Source organism: Pelecanus crispus, chromosome 13 (genome assembly GCF_030463565.1).
Source record: "Pelecanus crispus isolate bPelCri1 chromosome 13, bPelCri1.pri, whole genome shotgun sequence".
In the NCBI taxonomy this organism is placed as follows: Eukaryota; Metazoa; Chordata; class Aves; order Pelecaniformes; family Pelecanidae; genus Pelecanus; species Pelecanus crispus.
Window position 1 is genome coordinate 9,731,755 of NC_134655.1, and position 15,597 is coordinate 9,747,351.

At 41.1% G+C, this 15,597-nt stretch overlaps 1 protein-coding gene across 1 annotated transcript in view; it reads right to left on the reverse strand.

Moving 5' to 3' along the window:
- AFF2 (ALF transcription elongation factor 2) overlaps window positions 1–15,597 on the reverse strand; it is a 254,917-nt gene that overhangs the window by 22,387 nt on the left and 216,933 nt on the right. The window contains exons 10-13 of the mRNA XM_075720780.1: window positions 10,252–10,414; window positions 8,699–9,718; window positions 6,444–6,565; window positions 11–245 (exon numbers count right to left, since the gene is read on the reverse strand). Coding sequence (XP_075576895.1) covers window positions 11–245; window positions 6,444–6,565; window positions 8,699–9,718; window positions 10,252–10,414 — 1,540 coding nt within the window. The remainder of the gene's footprint in view (window positions 1–10; window positions 246–6,443; window positions 6,566–8,698; window positions 9,719–10,251; window positions 10,415–15,597) is intronic.

A 15,597-nucleotide genomic window follows, 5' to 3' on the forward strand; every position in this document is an offset into this window, starting at 1 on the left:
GGTTACTTACACAGATTCCTTTGGGGTTAGAAGAGGATTTATTTTCGTTCTTTCTGTGTTTAGAAACAGAGGAGGAAGAGCTGCTGGTCTGAGAGGTGTTTGTGATGTTGGTCTCTTGGCTGAAGGAGCTGTTGTCACTGCTGTGCCGCCGGTGCACAGGCTCGTCCAAGAGGGGGGATAACGGAGGAGGGAACAGCTTCTCTTCTCTCTTCTTTGCCACCTTCTTCACTGAGCTACCGCTGCTCCTGGGACACAGATAAGAACCAGTTGCATTTCAAGAACCTTGGTTAAGCCTCCATAGCACAAAGCTCTAGATTTTTACTGAGAAGTCAGCTCTACCCTCAAATATGTCTTGCAGTCCTCATGTCCTAGGAGCTAAGTCAAAAGGGGACAGGCAGTGAAAATAGAAGAGCTACCTCTGCCTTTTCAATGGCTGCAGAAACCTCCTGCTTTGGAGGACAACTTCCAGTGCATTAGTACAAATTGCACCCAATTTAAATGCTAATTTGAGTCAGTCTTCATTTGAGAGGTCATAGAGGTTCTGACTCAGCAAAGTGCTGGAAAGTTTTATGCATGGGGTTAGTTCCTTTGACATCAAGTATGGCTATTTATGTGTTTAACATTAAGCATCTTTTTAAGAGGTGGATTAGGGCCCACATAAGCAACCTTTGCAAAAAAACATAATAACACATGGCATATGAACAAAAAAAAATTTATAACAACTACAAAATGATAACCATAGCAATAACAAGTGAATAATTATTTGACCTCTAGAATAAAACCAATGTTCAACACTGTATTAAAATGATACATTGTAGCTGGCAAAAGCCCTTGAGCAAATATTGGCTGATGAATTGAACGTGATTCAGAAAATGAATGTGGTTTTGACATGAAAGCTCAAGTAATATGATAATCTATTGTCTGTTTTATGTACAGAAATTGTTAGCTGGCTAGAAATGGCAGCTGTGATACACAGTAAAAACAAAAAAACCTGCTAGACCTTTCTCCCTTCAAATCCATCAAAAAAACAAAAAACAAAACCCAACATTGAGTGTTTAACATGTTAATCTACTCATAGATTTTTATTTTAGGTACTGCCCTAGCTCAGCCAATGAAGATAACCTGAATTTTAATCTTTTGTTAGACATCTAATATTGCACTACACGATCATTTACTTTTCATGACTATTGACTAAAATTTCAATAACAAATTAAGTCAACAAGAATTTATGTTTTGTTCCCAGTCACTTTCATTCAGTGTCAGAAATTATAGATCTACTTTGCCTTAAAGTAACCAGGGAAAGAGGAGAAGGCAACCCAAGTCTCTTTACTCCTCATTCTGAAGCTCACTCTCATTCCAGTCTGGCCTCTTTTGCAGTTTCACCAACAGTATCTATACCTACACCTGCTTTGGTCATTCCCCTGCTTTGGACCTTTGGTGATACAAAAATATTTTACCCTATCTATGAAATCACAGAGTGAAATCAAAGAAACTCCCCATGTTTCAGGTTTTATAGCTCTTCTACTCAAAACCATTTTAATTCGACTGAAGCAGAGTTAAAAATATCTTACTTGAAACTCTCTGATATTAAAGATCTATAGACTGAAGAAATAAAACGAGCACAGCATTCATATTGCCTTACAGTAGGACTGGTATGGAATGCTGTCTGCTCAGAAAACACACGGGCCTGAAGAAGATCAAAGGAAAGCAAACAGGTTGGAAGAGACTGGCAGTTAGTTCTCTGAGAAGACTGATTTTATGCACATGTGGTCCTGGCAACATGTCCTCCAAAAAGTTCTCACTCAAAGCCCCATCTGCTAGCTTTCTTACCCCCAAAGAGCATTTTGGAACTCAGCCAAGTTACCATACCTATAGCACAACAATACTCTGAACTTTTTCCAGAGGAAAGTTTTCCAAAGGAGGGTAAGCACTACCCCAAGAAAACATGCACACGTTACTGGACTGTACAGAGGCAAAGGAGACACAGTTAATGAAATACCCAGGAGCAGAATCCAAACCCTCTGCCTCCCAAACGAGTATCCTACGCAGGGAACCCTGAACATGCATATACGGGTGGGAGCACAAGCCGAAGTGGTTCTCTGCACCCCTGTGCATGGAGGTGAGTGGAGCCTTCTTTCTCCCCGGTACGGCTTTGCAAAGGGAAGAGCAACCAAGTATGGCAGATCTATCTCAAAATCGTCTGAAGAAAAACTGGATATGAGCCATTGGCCAAGTCCCCTTTAGGATCTGACCCTGCACCACTACTGAGGTTCCTCAGCGCATCCGTGGCTGTTTCCAGGGCTAATGCAAGACTCTTTCTTGCATGGAGTCTACCACTGCATGGGGAAATTTAAGGCACACATAAAGCAATTGAAGCAACCTTCCTCAGCTGCTACACAAAGGTGGAGGGATTAAGAGAGTAGTACAAGAAAAAATTAAGAAGGTACCACTGTTAAAACTTCACTACTTCACCAGTTCACTTAATCTTTGGGCTCAAATATAAGATGGGGCAAACCAAGATATAGGTGCAGCTACTCAGCTCTGGCACACAAGTCATTCTGTGGGTGGGAAGACTTAACCACAAAGAAAAATGCATTTGAGGATATTTTTTTTCTACATAACTCAAATTAAAAAAACCCCAAACAATATTTTATGGTTATAATTCTGTCTGGTTTGGTTTTTTTTTCCCTGTTGCCCACTTAATCATATGAGTTTTCGCAGGAATTAAGCTGATAATTTATTTAGCAATGTTACCTCCCTCAGATTTACGCCAAAGCATTTATGTTAACAATAACCTCCATGAAATAGGTTGTTACCAGCAGTTAACCAGATTGTCACTTTGCTTTGGGCTGTTAATGGGCTAAGAAACTGGTCTTTGATTGCAGTAATCGCTAATTTTGAATGAATTTATTGCAATAATTACCAAGACTCAATGGTTTAATTTGCTGACATGATTGTTAGTTAAACTATATTTAAAATCTAGGGAGAAACACAATAAAAGTGCAAGGAAAAAATACAAGCAGAACTGATGGTCTTGTGGCTTCAGGGTTTAATCTTTGTGCCTGAAAAGGCCAATTATCAAGGAACGAGTAGGCTCCCCATCTGTTTTTTTTTCCAGCCTGGTTTCTTTTAGGGCAGAAAGCAAGCAAGCAGGCAACAAGAGGTCAGTGCGTGAAGGAGAGAGAATTTCCATCTACTCTCACATTTCAAGCTGCCTTTCTTTGCCCTTTCTTTATCCACCACTTGTGGTATGCAGTGGTATCTCTGGACTATTAGTGAGACAAAGCCATTGTCTATACCAATCACTTGGCTTTCCTTTGCCTCTACTCTCCCTGTCCACAATGAAATGCCGCACATTGACGGTGTATCTGATTTTCTGCAGGGGGTTAGCAGGGAAAGGTCACGCCTGCATTAGCTTGGACCATATGGCAGCAACTGAATGAAGTTGAAGTCATTGTCGTAGATGTAGAAGGCTGCCTCTGTTGTGAACAAACCCCAATGAACGCTGTTGTGACTACCCAAGGGATCAGCTAATATATGTTGCCAAGTACAGGTGCATCTTTAAGTAAAGGTCAAACAAAAAGGAACAGGAAATCTTGAAAAACAGGCTGAAATGCTTGCCTCAGACAGTCTTCCAGCGTGCCTGTTAGACGGCAGGCATGTTTCATTGGTATGAGTCTAGTTTGAAATTCAGACTCACAGTTTGCATCAGCAAATAACTCTCTGTGTAGTTACAGACTGCCAAATGTTGGCAAATAGTGCTCTGTCTGGACTGTGTCTATCAATCAGGTATTCAGATATGAATGGTATTCAGCAGCACATACAATTAATGTTTAAATTAAAATTTCTCTGGCAAGCAAGTAAATACATAAATAATCCTCTGCTGTAAAGTGGGCAGCTGATCTGACAAAAATCCAGCCTCACAGCAGTGTTTCAAGGTACTAGTATGAATTACTTGGACAAAACACAGTATCATCTATTCCTTCATTTGCTGTGAAATATCAGAAATAAGGAAAATACAGTGGCAACTGTTTGAATAATTATATTTTAAGTGTCATGTCAGATTTAGGAAAAGGCATCGGCCCCACAGTGTGTGAGGGAAGGAACAGAGAGGTAACTAGTTGCTTATGCAATGACTACATAATACAAACTGGCTCTTCGGTTTGCGAATGGCTTTTAAGTTCACAACTGACCATTTGAAGTTTCTACACTCAAATTGTTCATGTAGTCATAGAAATTTGTGGAAATTATGCATATAATTGCCCATATTAGACATGTAACACTTTAAAAATTAATTGTGCATCTTTGCTTGCTTTATTAAGCCCATATATTTAGGGAAAGATTACAAGAGAAATGTATTCAAATGTCTAAACCATAGACAGGCAGCCAGTGGGAGCTGCAAAAGCACAGGTGTGGCCTATCTTTCACTGATTCCTCCTGAAGTCCTGAATTTGGAGTCCTGAATGCCTCCAAATTTTGGCCCAGAGATCATGGTCTTTCTGTCAAAACACTCTTGTATCTATAAAAAAGCCCAGTGAAAGTCTCTGAAGTTTGCCTTGGGGAATTTGGCTTGTTGGCACAGGGATCAAGTTCTGACGGAAGAGACCTGAGGTTTCTCCAGAGTGAGAACATCCACCATGGGATGGAACACCTTCTTAATGGATGATGATCATCATCACACCTGTAGCTGAATCACCCTCATTTCTCCAAGACCTTATATAGAAACGTAGGAGTTCCGAAAGAAAATGTAGGACCTTTGGGAATAAAGAAGCAAATGGCAAAGCCTGTCTTTCAACATTTTACCACCAAAGTGTTATTTTCCCCCATGCCCTTGAACAGCATACTTTCAGCTTCCCCTTTCTTCTACTTCCCCTTAAAACTCTACTTAACCCTCTGGAGAAGAGAACCACTCCTGACTTCTCAAAGACAGTCTGGGGCTCTCCAGAAATTTGTCGTCACACAGTTCAGCCAGCTCCCTAATCTCTTGGGAAATACATTGATCTATATTCAGTTGCACGTCTCTGGGAGTTGAAGACCTGAATTAGCAAACAATATTGCATTTGTTTCAAGTGAACTCAGAAGGCACTAATAACAAATGCAGTGTGATCCAGGTCTCAGTCACTGCAGTGGAAAAGAAGTTTCAAAACTTGAGGCAGACGAGAGGAAAAGCTAGCATATGGAAATAACTATTGATGGACACAATTATATTTTAACAGAGAATACCAAAGGCTTGAAAGCTCCGAGGAATCAAATTAATGACCTGGAAAACAAACTCAAATTAAGAAGCATCAGGTTGTGGGTGGATCCTTAGGGCTTGCTGGCAACAAGAATAGAAAGATTTTTTAATGGATTGCGGAGGTGTTGGCGATGGATAATCCTTGGCTCTCTCTGCAATATATCTCTGCTCATTGTATTTCTAGCAATGACAATCAAGCAACACCCATCATGATGTTATCAAATGTGCAACATGTTACAGATCACATTGTAACTTTCAACTCATCTGCCTTTTCCAGACTCCAATTCTGATTTTCTCAGTGGTGGAATGAGGGGTTAGTTCAAGGACTGAAGTTACTCCATAATTACACCAGTATAAATAAAATGATGCTCAACCTTCTTTATGGATTTTAAAATTTGTGTGCTATTTCATAAATGATTTTTGAACTTTATCTAAATTGAAATACTACTACAATCAAATTGTTTTTAGAAGCACATTGTGGGTCTCATTCTTTGCTTGTCCTAGTGCAAAGCAGAAAGGAGTGCCTCATCTCAAAATTGTAAAAGCACAAAATTGATGACAGAAGGGAACTGGACTCTTTGGTTATTTATAGAATGTTAATCTTGTGATTATACTAATCAGAATCATTATTTACGTGGCGCCTGTTTGCTCAAGCATTATAGCCATGTCTCAAAGACACTCTGAAAGGCACAAACTATTTGATTATATGTCTGCTGAAATACAAAGCACGTATGTCTGAAACATTTAGGACGGTCACCCCTGGCATTGCTGTATACACAGTTAAAGAATAAGAGCCGCTGAAGTGAACAGCAAAGTCACTATTTTGTTCAATAAAACTGAGAACTGTCTCTTACAAAAACAATTTTAAAAAATAAATTTCAGGCAATCAAATAAAGCCCACTTTTAGTGCGATTCTCTGGCCATAGAGGTTAAGGATGATGGGGGCAAGAAAGAACATTGAAAGGATGCAGTATGGGGGTAGAAGAGTACACCAGAATTGTGGTGGCACTCTGAATTCCCGTAGTCCATCAGAAGGATCAATGATTCTCATCCAAAACCATGTGGATCCTCTTCCTGATGGATGGGAATAGCAATGCCGGGTCACTTATGCTTATGGGCTGTAAAGCCCATCTGGCTCTGCAGCAGACGTTTGTAGAACAGTACCGTGAAACCCCTCATGAATGTTATGTGAAAAAAAAGAACTTACTCTTTAGTGCTGGTTAATCTGTGATTTGGTATCGGAGAGATACAAGGTGGGAGCAGGCATGAAGCTGAAGGGTCCTCCAGGCGCTGCTTCTTGCTTTCAACGAAGGTATCCAGGCTTTCCGTCTGCTTTGACAAAAAAGGTAGAGCTTGAAAGATCCAGCATTTATGCACAGTTTCTCTTGCCATTAAGAGGAGCTCAGGAATCTCAGTGTATTTCCTTTACAGTAGCAGCAGTTAAAATACTGGGCTAAGAGAAGTGAAAGTCACCTGAAATCAGGGCTAAACGTGCTCCAAACACATGACATGAAGTTATATAACAAGTGACATAGCCAGATAATTAGGAAGCAAAATGCCTCATGTGCTATAGTTATCTTCTGTAGTGCACTGGAATTTAATTAATAATTCAGATGGAATGACTTGATAGCACCAAATCTTACTCAAGTAAATAGCTTTTACTCATTGACTTAATGGAAGCTGATGGGAAAACTTCCCTGAGTAAGTATTTCTCACAGGACTAAAAGACTACAGGACTGAGCTGGGGTAGTCATTAACAACGATAGCTAGTTTAAACTTGCTTTGAAAGATTCCCTGATGCATGACTTCTGTGCCTGAACGGGGACGATACGAGCAAAGCTGATTACTGCTCTGTCACTGGAACCTTCATATCAGCCTTCAAGCCGACTAGTAGATGGCTAAAATAAATCTAATAGCATGATTTAGAAACACAAATCAAGCTCTCCCTACCCCTTTTTAACTGTTGATATACCCTCAGGTCATCCTAATTGGTTTGTTTCCCCTTGGGGAGCAGTGAACAATCATACAGCAATTGAATGGGCTGTTTCAGAGTATAGCTTATGTTTGTACAGTCCCAGAGCAAGATTCCTGATTTTGTTACTTTCTGATTCAAAGTTCCAGCTAACAAAATTATGAGGTTCCAACATTCATATAAGCCCCCCCCTTTTTTTTTTTCCTGGGAGCCCTCAGTTTAGTTGCCAATACTATACTTGTGTTTTAGCCAAGATTCCTTCACCGTCATACTGATACTCCACTAAGTAACCTAGCAAGAAGGTTTTTACAGCCTGTTGTACTTATATATACACATAAGCATGGACATTTATACATCCCTTTCCTCTTTCTTCTTTTTTCTTTCCTTCTTACATCTCTGCCTTTAGTGTACAGCTAGAATATAAATTGAATAAAAACCTGCTGAGTTTACTCATGTGATTATTTCCACTTAATTCAACAGGGAAGGAGCCAGTGCAGTGACTCATGTAGGCAGGGGTGCAGACCCTGTGTCTGCCTGGCATTGTCTGTCTTTGTCTTGTATTAACTCTCTCACGCCACTGGACTGCTCAAACTCAGGATTTTCAAAAAGTCCACTAGAACAGACAGCTGAAGTCACATTCACAATGTTTTATAAAATTTGGGGTATTAAAAAAAAAAAACAAAAAACCCCACTATAATGACTTCTCACAGACAGACCAGAGCACAACCATTTCAGCTGGAAGAAGTGACTACAAAAATTCATTTATGATATAAAACTTCAGTTTCTTTTCTGAAAACACATTTAGTTTGAAGTGCACTGTCATATCCCACAAGATAGGATACCCTTGGGCATAAATAACATAAAACACATGATAAAACACAACGCCTTAAGTCAAAATATATTTGCTTTTTCAGGTAGCTGTGTAGAGAAAGCAGCTAGTTAAGCAAATGATATTTCTATGAATCACACTCGTTTATACAACAAAACAATATAAAGACTAAATTCACCGTGAGCATAAGCAAGCACCATTCCATTGACTTTAACGAAGCTATGCCTGTTTAAGCCAGTGGTGAAAATGCCTTAATTCTGCAGACAGTAAAATGCTGCCTTCCAAATAGAAGTCACACTTGCTGAGTATGGCTGAACCTGTAGTAATATGAACTCATCATTGGGAATCTTTCTGCAGATTACCAAACACTGGAAATTAATGGGTAAGCGAGCAAATACAGCGAAAAAGCTTGTAAGACCAATCTCAGAAAAATACACTGTTCATTGATTTTGTCAGCTGGAGTTTGTTTTTTACTAGTTTCTGATGTTAATTTGTAATGCACTTGTAAGTGTATGTCCTTTGTAAAAACAATAAAGCCTTAGTATTATGATGCCTCCTTACAGCCCTGCTGCAGGTGCAGTGAGGTATCACCGACTGCGGTCCTGACCTCGAGGATGCATAGAAATTCAGTGTTTTCCTCCGAATGATGAAAACTACTTACCTTGTGTTTCCTTTTGGATTTTGTGGGTGGTTTTTCAGCTGCTGGGGTAGGGGACTCTCGAGATGGTCGCCTGTGTTTCACATTTGCCTCTCTTGGTTCACTTTTCACAGACGTGGTCTCAAAAGGCTCTTGTCCAGGTATCCTAGAGAGTAAACTAAGGTCTATTTTCACCCACAGAGATTTGAGTTCTTCGTATTCTCTCAGTGGGGACAGAAGTTCATTTTGTACGATTGGGATAGGAGAAAAGAGCTGCTCCTCCAAGTCATTGCTGGTCTGGTCAATGGATGTGTTGCTGCCATTGCTAGTTAAACTACTTACGCTGAGGATGTTACTGCCAGAGTCCTTCACTTTGACTCCATTGCCAGACCCAGTGCAAGCTGGCAATACCTTAGCCTGCAAGCTCTCCTCCTGGTCTGTATTTGAGTCGGAAGTAGATGAATCTGTTTCAATGAATTCCCGGGACTTTGGGACAATTTTGCTGGGGCCTCTGTACTTTTTCTTCTCTGAAGTGAGACCTGTGCTAGTTCGTGGTTCTTTCCTTGGAGCTGTCTTCCCAACTGCTGCTTTAGTTCGAACCTTTGGCTGCTCGGGGAGTTCCTGTGAGTCTTTTTCTTTGGGAGTGTTGCTGGTATTATTTGGTTTGGGCCAGTTATACTCTTCTACACTGGAAGTCCTTTCTACCTTTTTGGGTTGCTTTTTCCCAGTAGTCCTTTGTGACGTTGGCTCATTATGAGCTGGTGACTTCTGCTTGGAGCTTTTTGCCTCTGGGGTTTTCTGGGCAACCCGCGGTTTGGCTTTCTCTCGGATGGGACTGAGGATCGCCCGGTCTTTGGAATCAGTCGGGGGCAGGCTGCTATTGAGCTTCCCTTTGTTTGGCCCTTCGGCCTGCTGGTTGCTCTGGGCCTGGGAGCTGGTCTCGCTGTGAGGCTCATTTTGATTGTTGATGATGGTCTTGTTGTGGGGGTTCACTTTATTTAGCCATTTATCCAGCTGCCATTTGTTGGTTGAAGGAGGTTCAGGCTGCAGTTTGAAGAACAACAAGGAACAAATCTCAGACAGAAGCAATGCTTTTCCCTTTAAATGAGAACATTTTTAACGTACCCTTTTATTTCAGTCAACTAGTGGTGACTGCTAGTTTTATGGGAGTATTTATGGAGTATTTATGGTTAATTAGGCTTCCTTATCTGGTTTACAATGTGGCCCTGGAGAAATTTAATACAACTGAAAAGTTTAGCTGGCCCCTGAAGACATAGTTTTGTCATGTTGCTTTTCCTTCGTCCCAGCTGAATACTGTGTCAATAAAATCTTCTCTAGCTACTGGCAAAAATCTAAATATTTCTTTAAAGCAATTCAAATGTAGGCCAGAAGGATTCTTCCAAAAGCTAGAATGAGTATGTGGGTCATACATGTAAAACTGTAAAGGAAGAAAAAAAGTCAACAGCATCAAACAACGCAGAACTCCAACATTTTCCTAACAGGGAGCAGGATTTCACTCCCTTCCGCACTTCCACCTCCAAGCCCCCACTGAGGAGGAGCTGAGAGTGTGGTTTTACCTCCGGCGTGGCACTGCGCGACTCCTCGTTGCACTCACTGTCACTGGAGCTGCTCTCGCTGTCAGAGTCGGACTCAGAGCTGCTCTCGGACTCGCTGGAGCTCCCGGAGCCGCCGCTGGAATGGGCCAAGCCAGTTGCGTGTGGAGTCGGCACCGGCAGGCTGCTGCAGGGAGAAGATCCTCTCGTGTCAGTATGCTCCTTGTCTTTTCTAAAGTGTTGCCTTGGGGGGCAGTCACCCAGCGAACCCTGTTTGCACCGACTTTCCTCAGTGTGAACCCCCTCTCCTGCAGTACAGACCCAATAAAAGCTCCAGTGGCCATGCCACCGTGTAGCCACCAAAGGAGCTGGTTGGGTTTATGCTTCACAGGACACACTGATCATGGTGTTAATAACATTACCATCATCACCACCCTCAAATGAGAAACACTTCAGTGTCACAAGCCTGAGCTTATTAGCCCAATGATTGCAAAAACTAACAATCACACTTAAATAATTCATTAATGGAATCATGGTTTCTTCATTTTTTGCTGGTTCATTTATAATTTATGATCAAAGGAAGGACATCAGGCAACTAATATTGGACAGGGCATTTTAAAAATTAATTTTAATGAATACTTTTACACTGCAGCATACAAAAACTACATATTTTTGACAAGTCTCCAGGGACTGCCCAAGAATTTTTTATTTATTGCTGTTTTTTCTCTCATGTTTATGATAATGCAGTGAGAAAATGGCATTCGTGCTGAAAATAAGCCTCTCTGTGAAATCTATTTTTCTGCATGTTCAACTGTCCTCCAAGATGTATTTATTAGCAGTGCACCGGGTGTCATTGTTTTTCCTCAGCATTTATTTCTAAACTGAGAGGCTGGATGACCCCAGTTTTTAGCACTGCAGAATCCTGCCACTCTGAGTCTTTATAAACTCATCTTTAATTTCAACTTTTTTGTCAGGGAGATAACCATAAGCTTTTATGTCTCTTCAGCTGATCTATACAGAGACTTTTTGATGATTGATTTTAAATTTGTGAAGCTGACAAAGCAAAGTGTTTGAAAATTGACACCATTTGCTAGTACTCCTTTATGGATATTCAATACTTCACCTTAATATATCATATGCTGTGCATGTCCCATATCGAGTGATCCAAAGATGCCTAGAAGTTATAATACAGCTTTGCCTTTGTTTCTGCTATCCGCTTTTCTACTTTCCTGCGAGGATTCAAGTAAGCCAGATACATGCCCTCCTTCCCCTTTCAAACTGTGATGCTACGTGCATCAAGATGCCCTCTTAAAAAAACCACACTAACCAAGAAACTGGGAGTTGGAAAAGCCAGAAAAAACTGATGTGTGACCCTGCTCTGCTAGAGTCTTTACAAGTATTGCCATTGGCTTCCGTGACAATAATAGATGGTCTTTAATTTTCTTCTTATGCTAAGCTACTTTCTCTCTCCCTCCTTGTTGGTAAACCTATCCCTTACACCGCGGTTGGTAACATAACTGTCTCTTTGAGCATTGCAATGGCCCTGCAGTGCCCATTGACAAAACAGCTTGGTGCTTTAGGGTGCATTAATGAAACAAAATTACTCACTTGGGTAATTGCTACAGATCACTAACTTTGTTGCTCATTAAGTGCATATACTTTTTTTCCCCCCCTTCTTCTAGAGGCTCTTCACTCAACTGACTCGAGTAGAGCTACTTAAAAAATTTCAACTGGAAGTAACAGGTAAATCAAAAGAACAGATGCTTTTAAAAATATGGGCATTTCCAAAAGTATTATGGAAAACTAAACATTGCTGAATTAAAAAAATGGATCTTACACTTTGTATTTAATGTCATTATTTTTGGAAACCATTTGTGCACTTGTTTTTCTTTCTTTATCCTTCCTTTTCACTGAGGCTCAAGAAAGTGTAGGGAAACACATTTTTCACTTTTTTTACGGTAAACAAGGAAACAGAACAATGGAGAAACAGTGAAAGTTTGTAGGGGAGTTTGCTTTTCAAATCATTATCTTGTAATTTTGGTCTTCTATTTTCTGCTTGGAAAACACTAAAAGTAGATGAAAACTGAGTTTTCCTACTTCATTACAATTGTTTCCAAGAAGAAAGAATATGAAAAAAAATAGAAAAAACTTCAAGGATTCCCAAACTGAGGAGGCAAACACAACAATTCCATTCTAAAATACCAAAATGAAACATCAGCCTTGAAAAAAATGTGACTTATGGAATTATCAGAATAATGAAATTGTAATTTAAAAATTACTTTTCCGCTAAATCTGTGAGCTTCATCGTTTCACTTCTATTTTCTGTTTTCACCGCAAAATGGAAGCGAACATGGCAATATTAATGTTCCACCCTTGCTGAAACTCCAGTTCCCACAACTCTAGCAGAGAGCTGGCTGCGAAGACGAAGAGATGCTTGACCCTCAGCAGCCCCTCCGAGGGCTCAGGGCCGGGCACAGAGCTGCCTGGCACATGCCAGCCCTGCAGAGAGTAGCAGGGCCCATGGCTGCGCCGAGCTGGTGGGCCATCAGCCATGACCCCTGCGGCCCAGTTCCTGCAAGGAATTAATGCACCTTTGTAGCAGGGCGTATAAACCTGCACCAGACTCTTGCAGTGACAACGCTCCTGGCCTGGGGTGGTTTATGCCCAGGCAACCCCCATAGCGAAGGATGTGTGTGGGGCTGCTCACACATTTGTGCAGATCTGCCTAAGAAGATGCTCTGTTGTCAGTGCTGCCAAGTTTGCTCTCATTAAGATAACTGGTTTAAAGAATACCACCTCTTATAATAGATCAAAGAAGGAAAAGCTAGTGTCCCAGCAGCTAAGGCCAGACCTTGCTAGCCTTTAAACACAACCTACGTCTTTTAGCACTCTGGAAGGGAACTGACACTGTAGCTGGGATGCACTTACACAAAACAAGTGGAGTTGTACTGTAGCAGACTGCAACTGTCTGACAAAGAACTCAAAGGGCAAGAATAAAACCGTGGAAATAGATGGCAGCTCCAACCTGGCCTTATTTTCTTTCTTCCTGCACACCAGCCTCAGAAGAAGTTACCATATGCCAAACATTACTGAATAACACAGCTCAGCAAGCTTGCAGGAACCAGACAGACTCAAAATAATGTTTTTCATACAAAACACAATGAGGTCATATTTGTCTTTCATCTGGGATAATAAAATTATGCCTTGGCTACATCGGGCGGTTTCATGCTGAAGACATCATTGCTGATCTACATTTTTAAAGTAGAAGCATTCACTTTTCGTCATGTAGTTTGAGTTGAGAGTAGCTCTGTTTGTGTGCTTTGCAAAACGATCAGATAAGACCCAAAACGCCTTTCCTAGCATCTCACCATACTAAAGATGGAGAGATCTTGCACATAGTTACATATGCAATCAACTTCTACTAACGCTGTTCAGCAGAAGAGAAGAAAATATACAGACCTTTCACATACAAGTGCATAGAAAAAAAATCTTTGCTTCCAATAAAATGAGTTTAGTGGAGAGATTCTGGCTTGTCTTCTGGGTTTTTTTCCTTAAATAAAATGTATCTTTTAGTTCAAAAGAACAGGTTGGATTTCACTCTTCCCAAAGACTTCTTCAGCTTTAAAGTTAAATCACATGTTTTAAAAGATGCTGGGATAGATTCTGCAAATGTGCATTCAAGCAGCCGTTATACAAATAAATTTGGCTTCTTCACATAAGTATCAACTACATGAACTGGGGGTTGCCTCTCTAAGAGACTTTCAAAGCAAGCTTTGTTGTGTTGCTAAGATCCAGACAAGGAATGCCAGCCTGGACAAGGTTTAAAATGGATTTAAAGCATTTTATCATCAGACACAAGTCCTCTAAATGACTAAAGGGGGCAGGAAGCACTGGTATTTGAAACTCTTGAATTTTTACTTCCCAGCAGGAGATGAGCACTCATATTGTTCCTCAGTGTTTGGGTGCACAATGTTTTTATTTCATTTGAACTGAAAAAAAAAAATTAATAAAACCAATGCTGGACAATGGAACACAGTATTGTTTGGGTAAATAACACTTAGAAGAAAGCCAGTTCATTATTATCACTTGAGATTGGAGGCCCCTACTGAGACCAGTGACCCGCTGTGCTGGGATCTGTGTAAATACATGATGAGACATAGTCCTTGGGCCAAAGAGCTTGCAATCCAAACACACAAAGCAAACATTAGAGGTATTACAATCATCCTCATACTCAGTGCAAGCCTGTTACGTTCTCTGAGTGCAAGGCCTCTCTGCAGTTAATGGAAACATCAGTTTCGCCGCCCCCCCCCCCCCCCCCCCCCCTTTTAATATTCTTCTCTCCATTTTCCAAGTCCTGTGCTCAGCACTTGAGCTGAATTCTGTAGGGCAGCCAGCCATGCTCTGCCCTGACCCGGAGCCCTGGCCACAGGTGTGCTATCTAATAAGAAAAACACACAGGTGACTCAGCAGCAAGAATCCCCATTATTCAGGCCAGCCGGATCAGCGTCTGCTTACCCCTCTCCAGTGCAGCTTCTCCTGTGCCATGGAGATGAGAGACACTGGAGTGACACCCATACTGTAGGTGGGAGGAGAACCAGACCTCCATCTTTTGCAAAGGCCATCAGGATGATGTCTCCAGTTGCCTGCAGACTGGTAAGCTGGCCTCCTCCCTGCTATCAAACAACGAAGCAGACAGAAGAGACCTGCACGCTCGGAAGGAAGCTCTGCTGCAGCACTTTCACCCATCTCCCTTCTTCCGCTTCTGCAGCACACAGCACTTCCCCTGTCCCTTGCTGCTTGGCAGCATGATGGTGCCCAGCATGGGCACACAGTATGAGATGAGAGATGTCTTGAAGGAGGGGACAAATACCAGTGTCGCCAGTACCTGCCAGTGGTTTTCAGCTCAAGCTTATCTACAGAGCAGCTGAGACTTGCGGGGGTGTGGCTGCTGATGCATCAAGCTCATCACACACCAACCATCTTTCTTTCACTGCAGCTCACCGGTACCGGTGATCTGCCTAAATCTAAATGTCTCCCTGCAGCTTGACTGTTTTTTAACTAATGGGCTATTTTACCAAAGCCAGTTAAAGCAGACATGGCATTATTATGTGTCTGGATTATTTTGCTGCCTAGAGAACTGAAGGCCCAACATGCAGCTTACACATTTTTTGTTGTTGTTGTCATCTAGACTGTTTTATTATTTTCAACACATCATTTAATCTACTGTTGTAATAAATGATTTTCAAGATTAAACCTGGTAGTTACAACAAAGATAATGTGAAATACTAAAACTCATTAACCTCTAATAAGAAAAATAATAAACTTTTTACCCTGTAAATACATATGTAAAAAAAAAAGTAATATAATTCA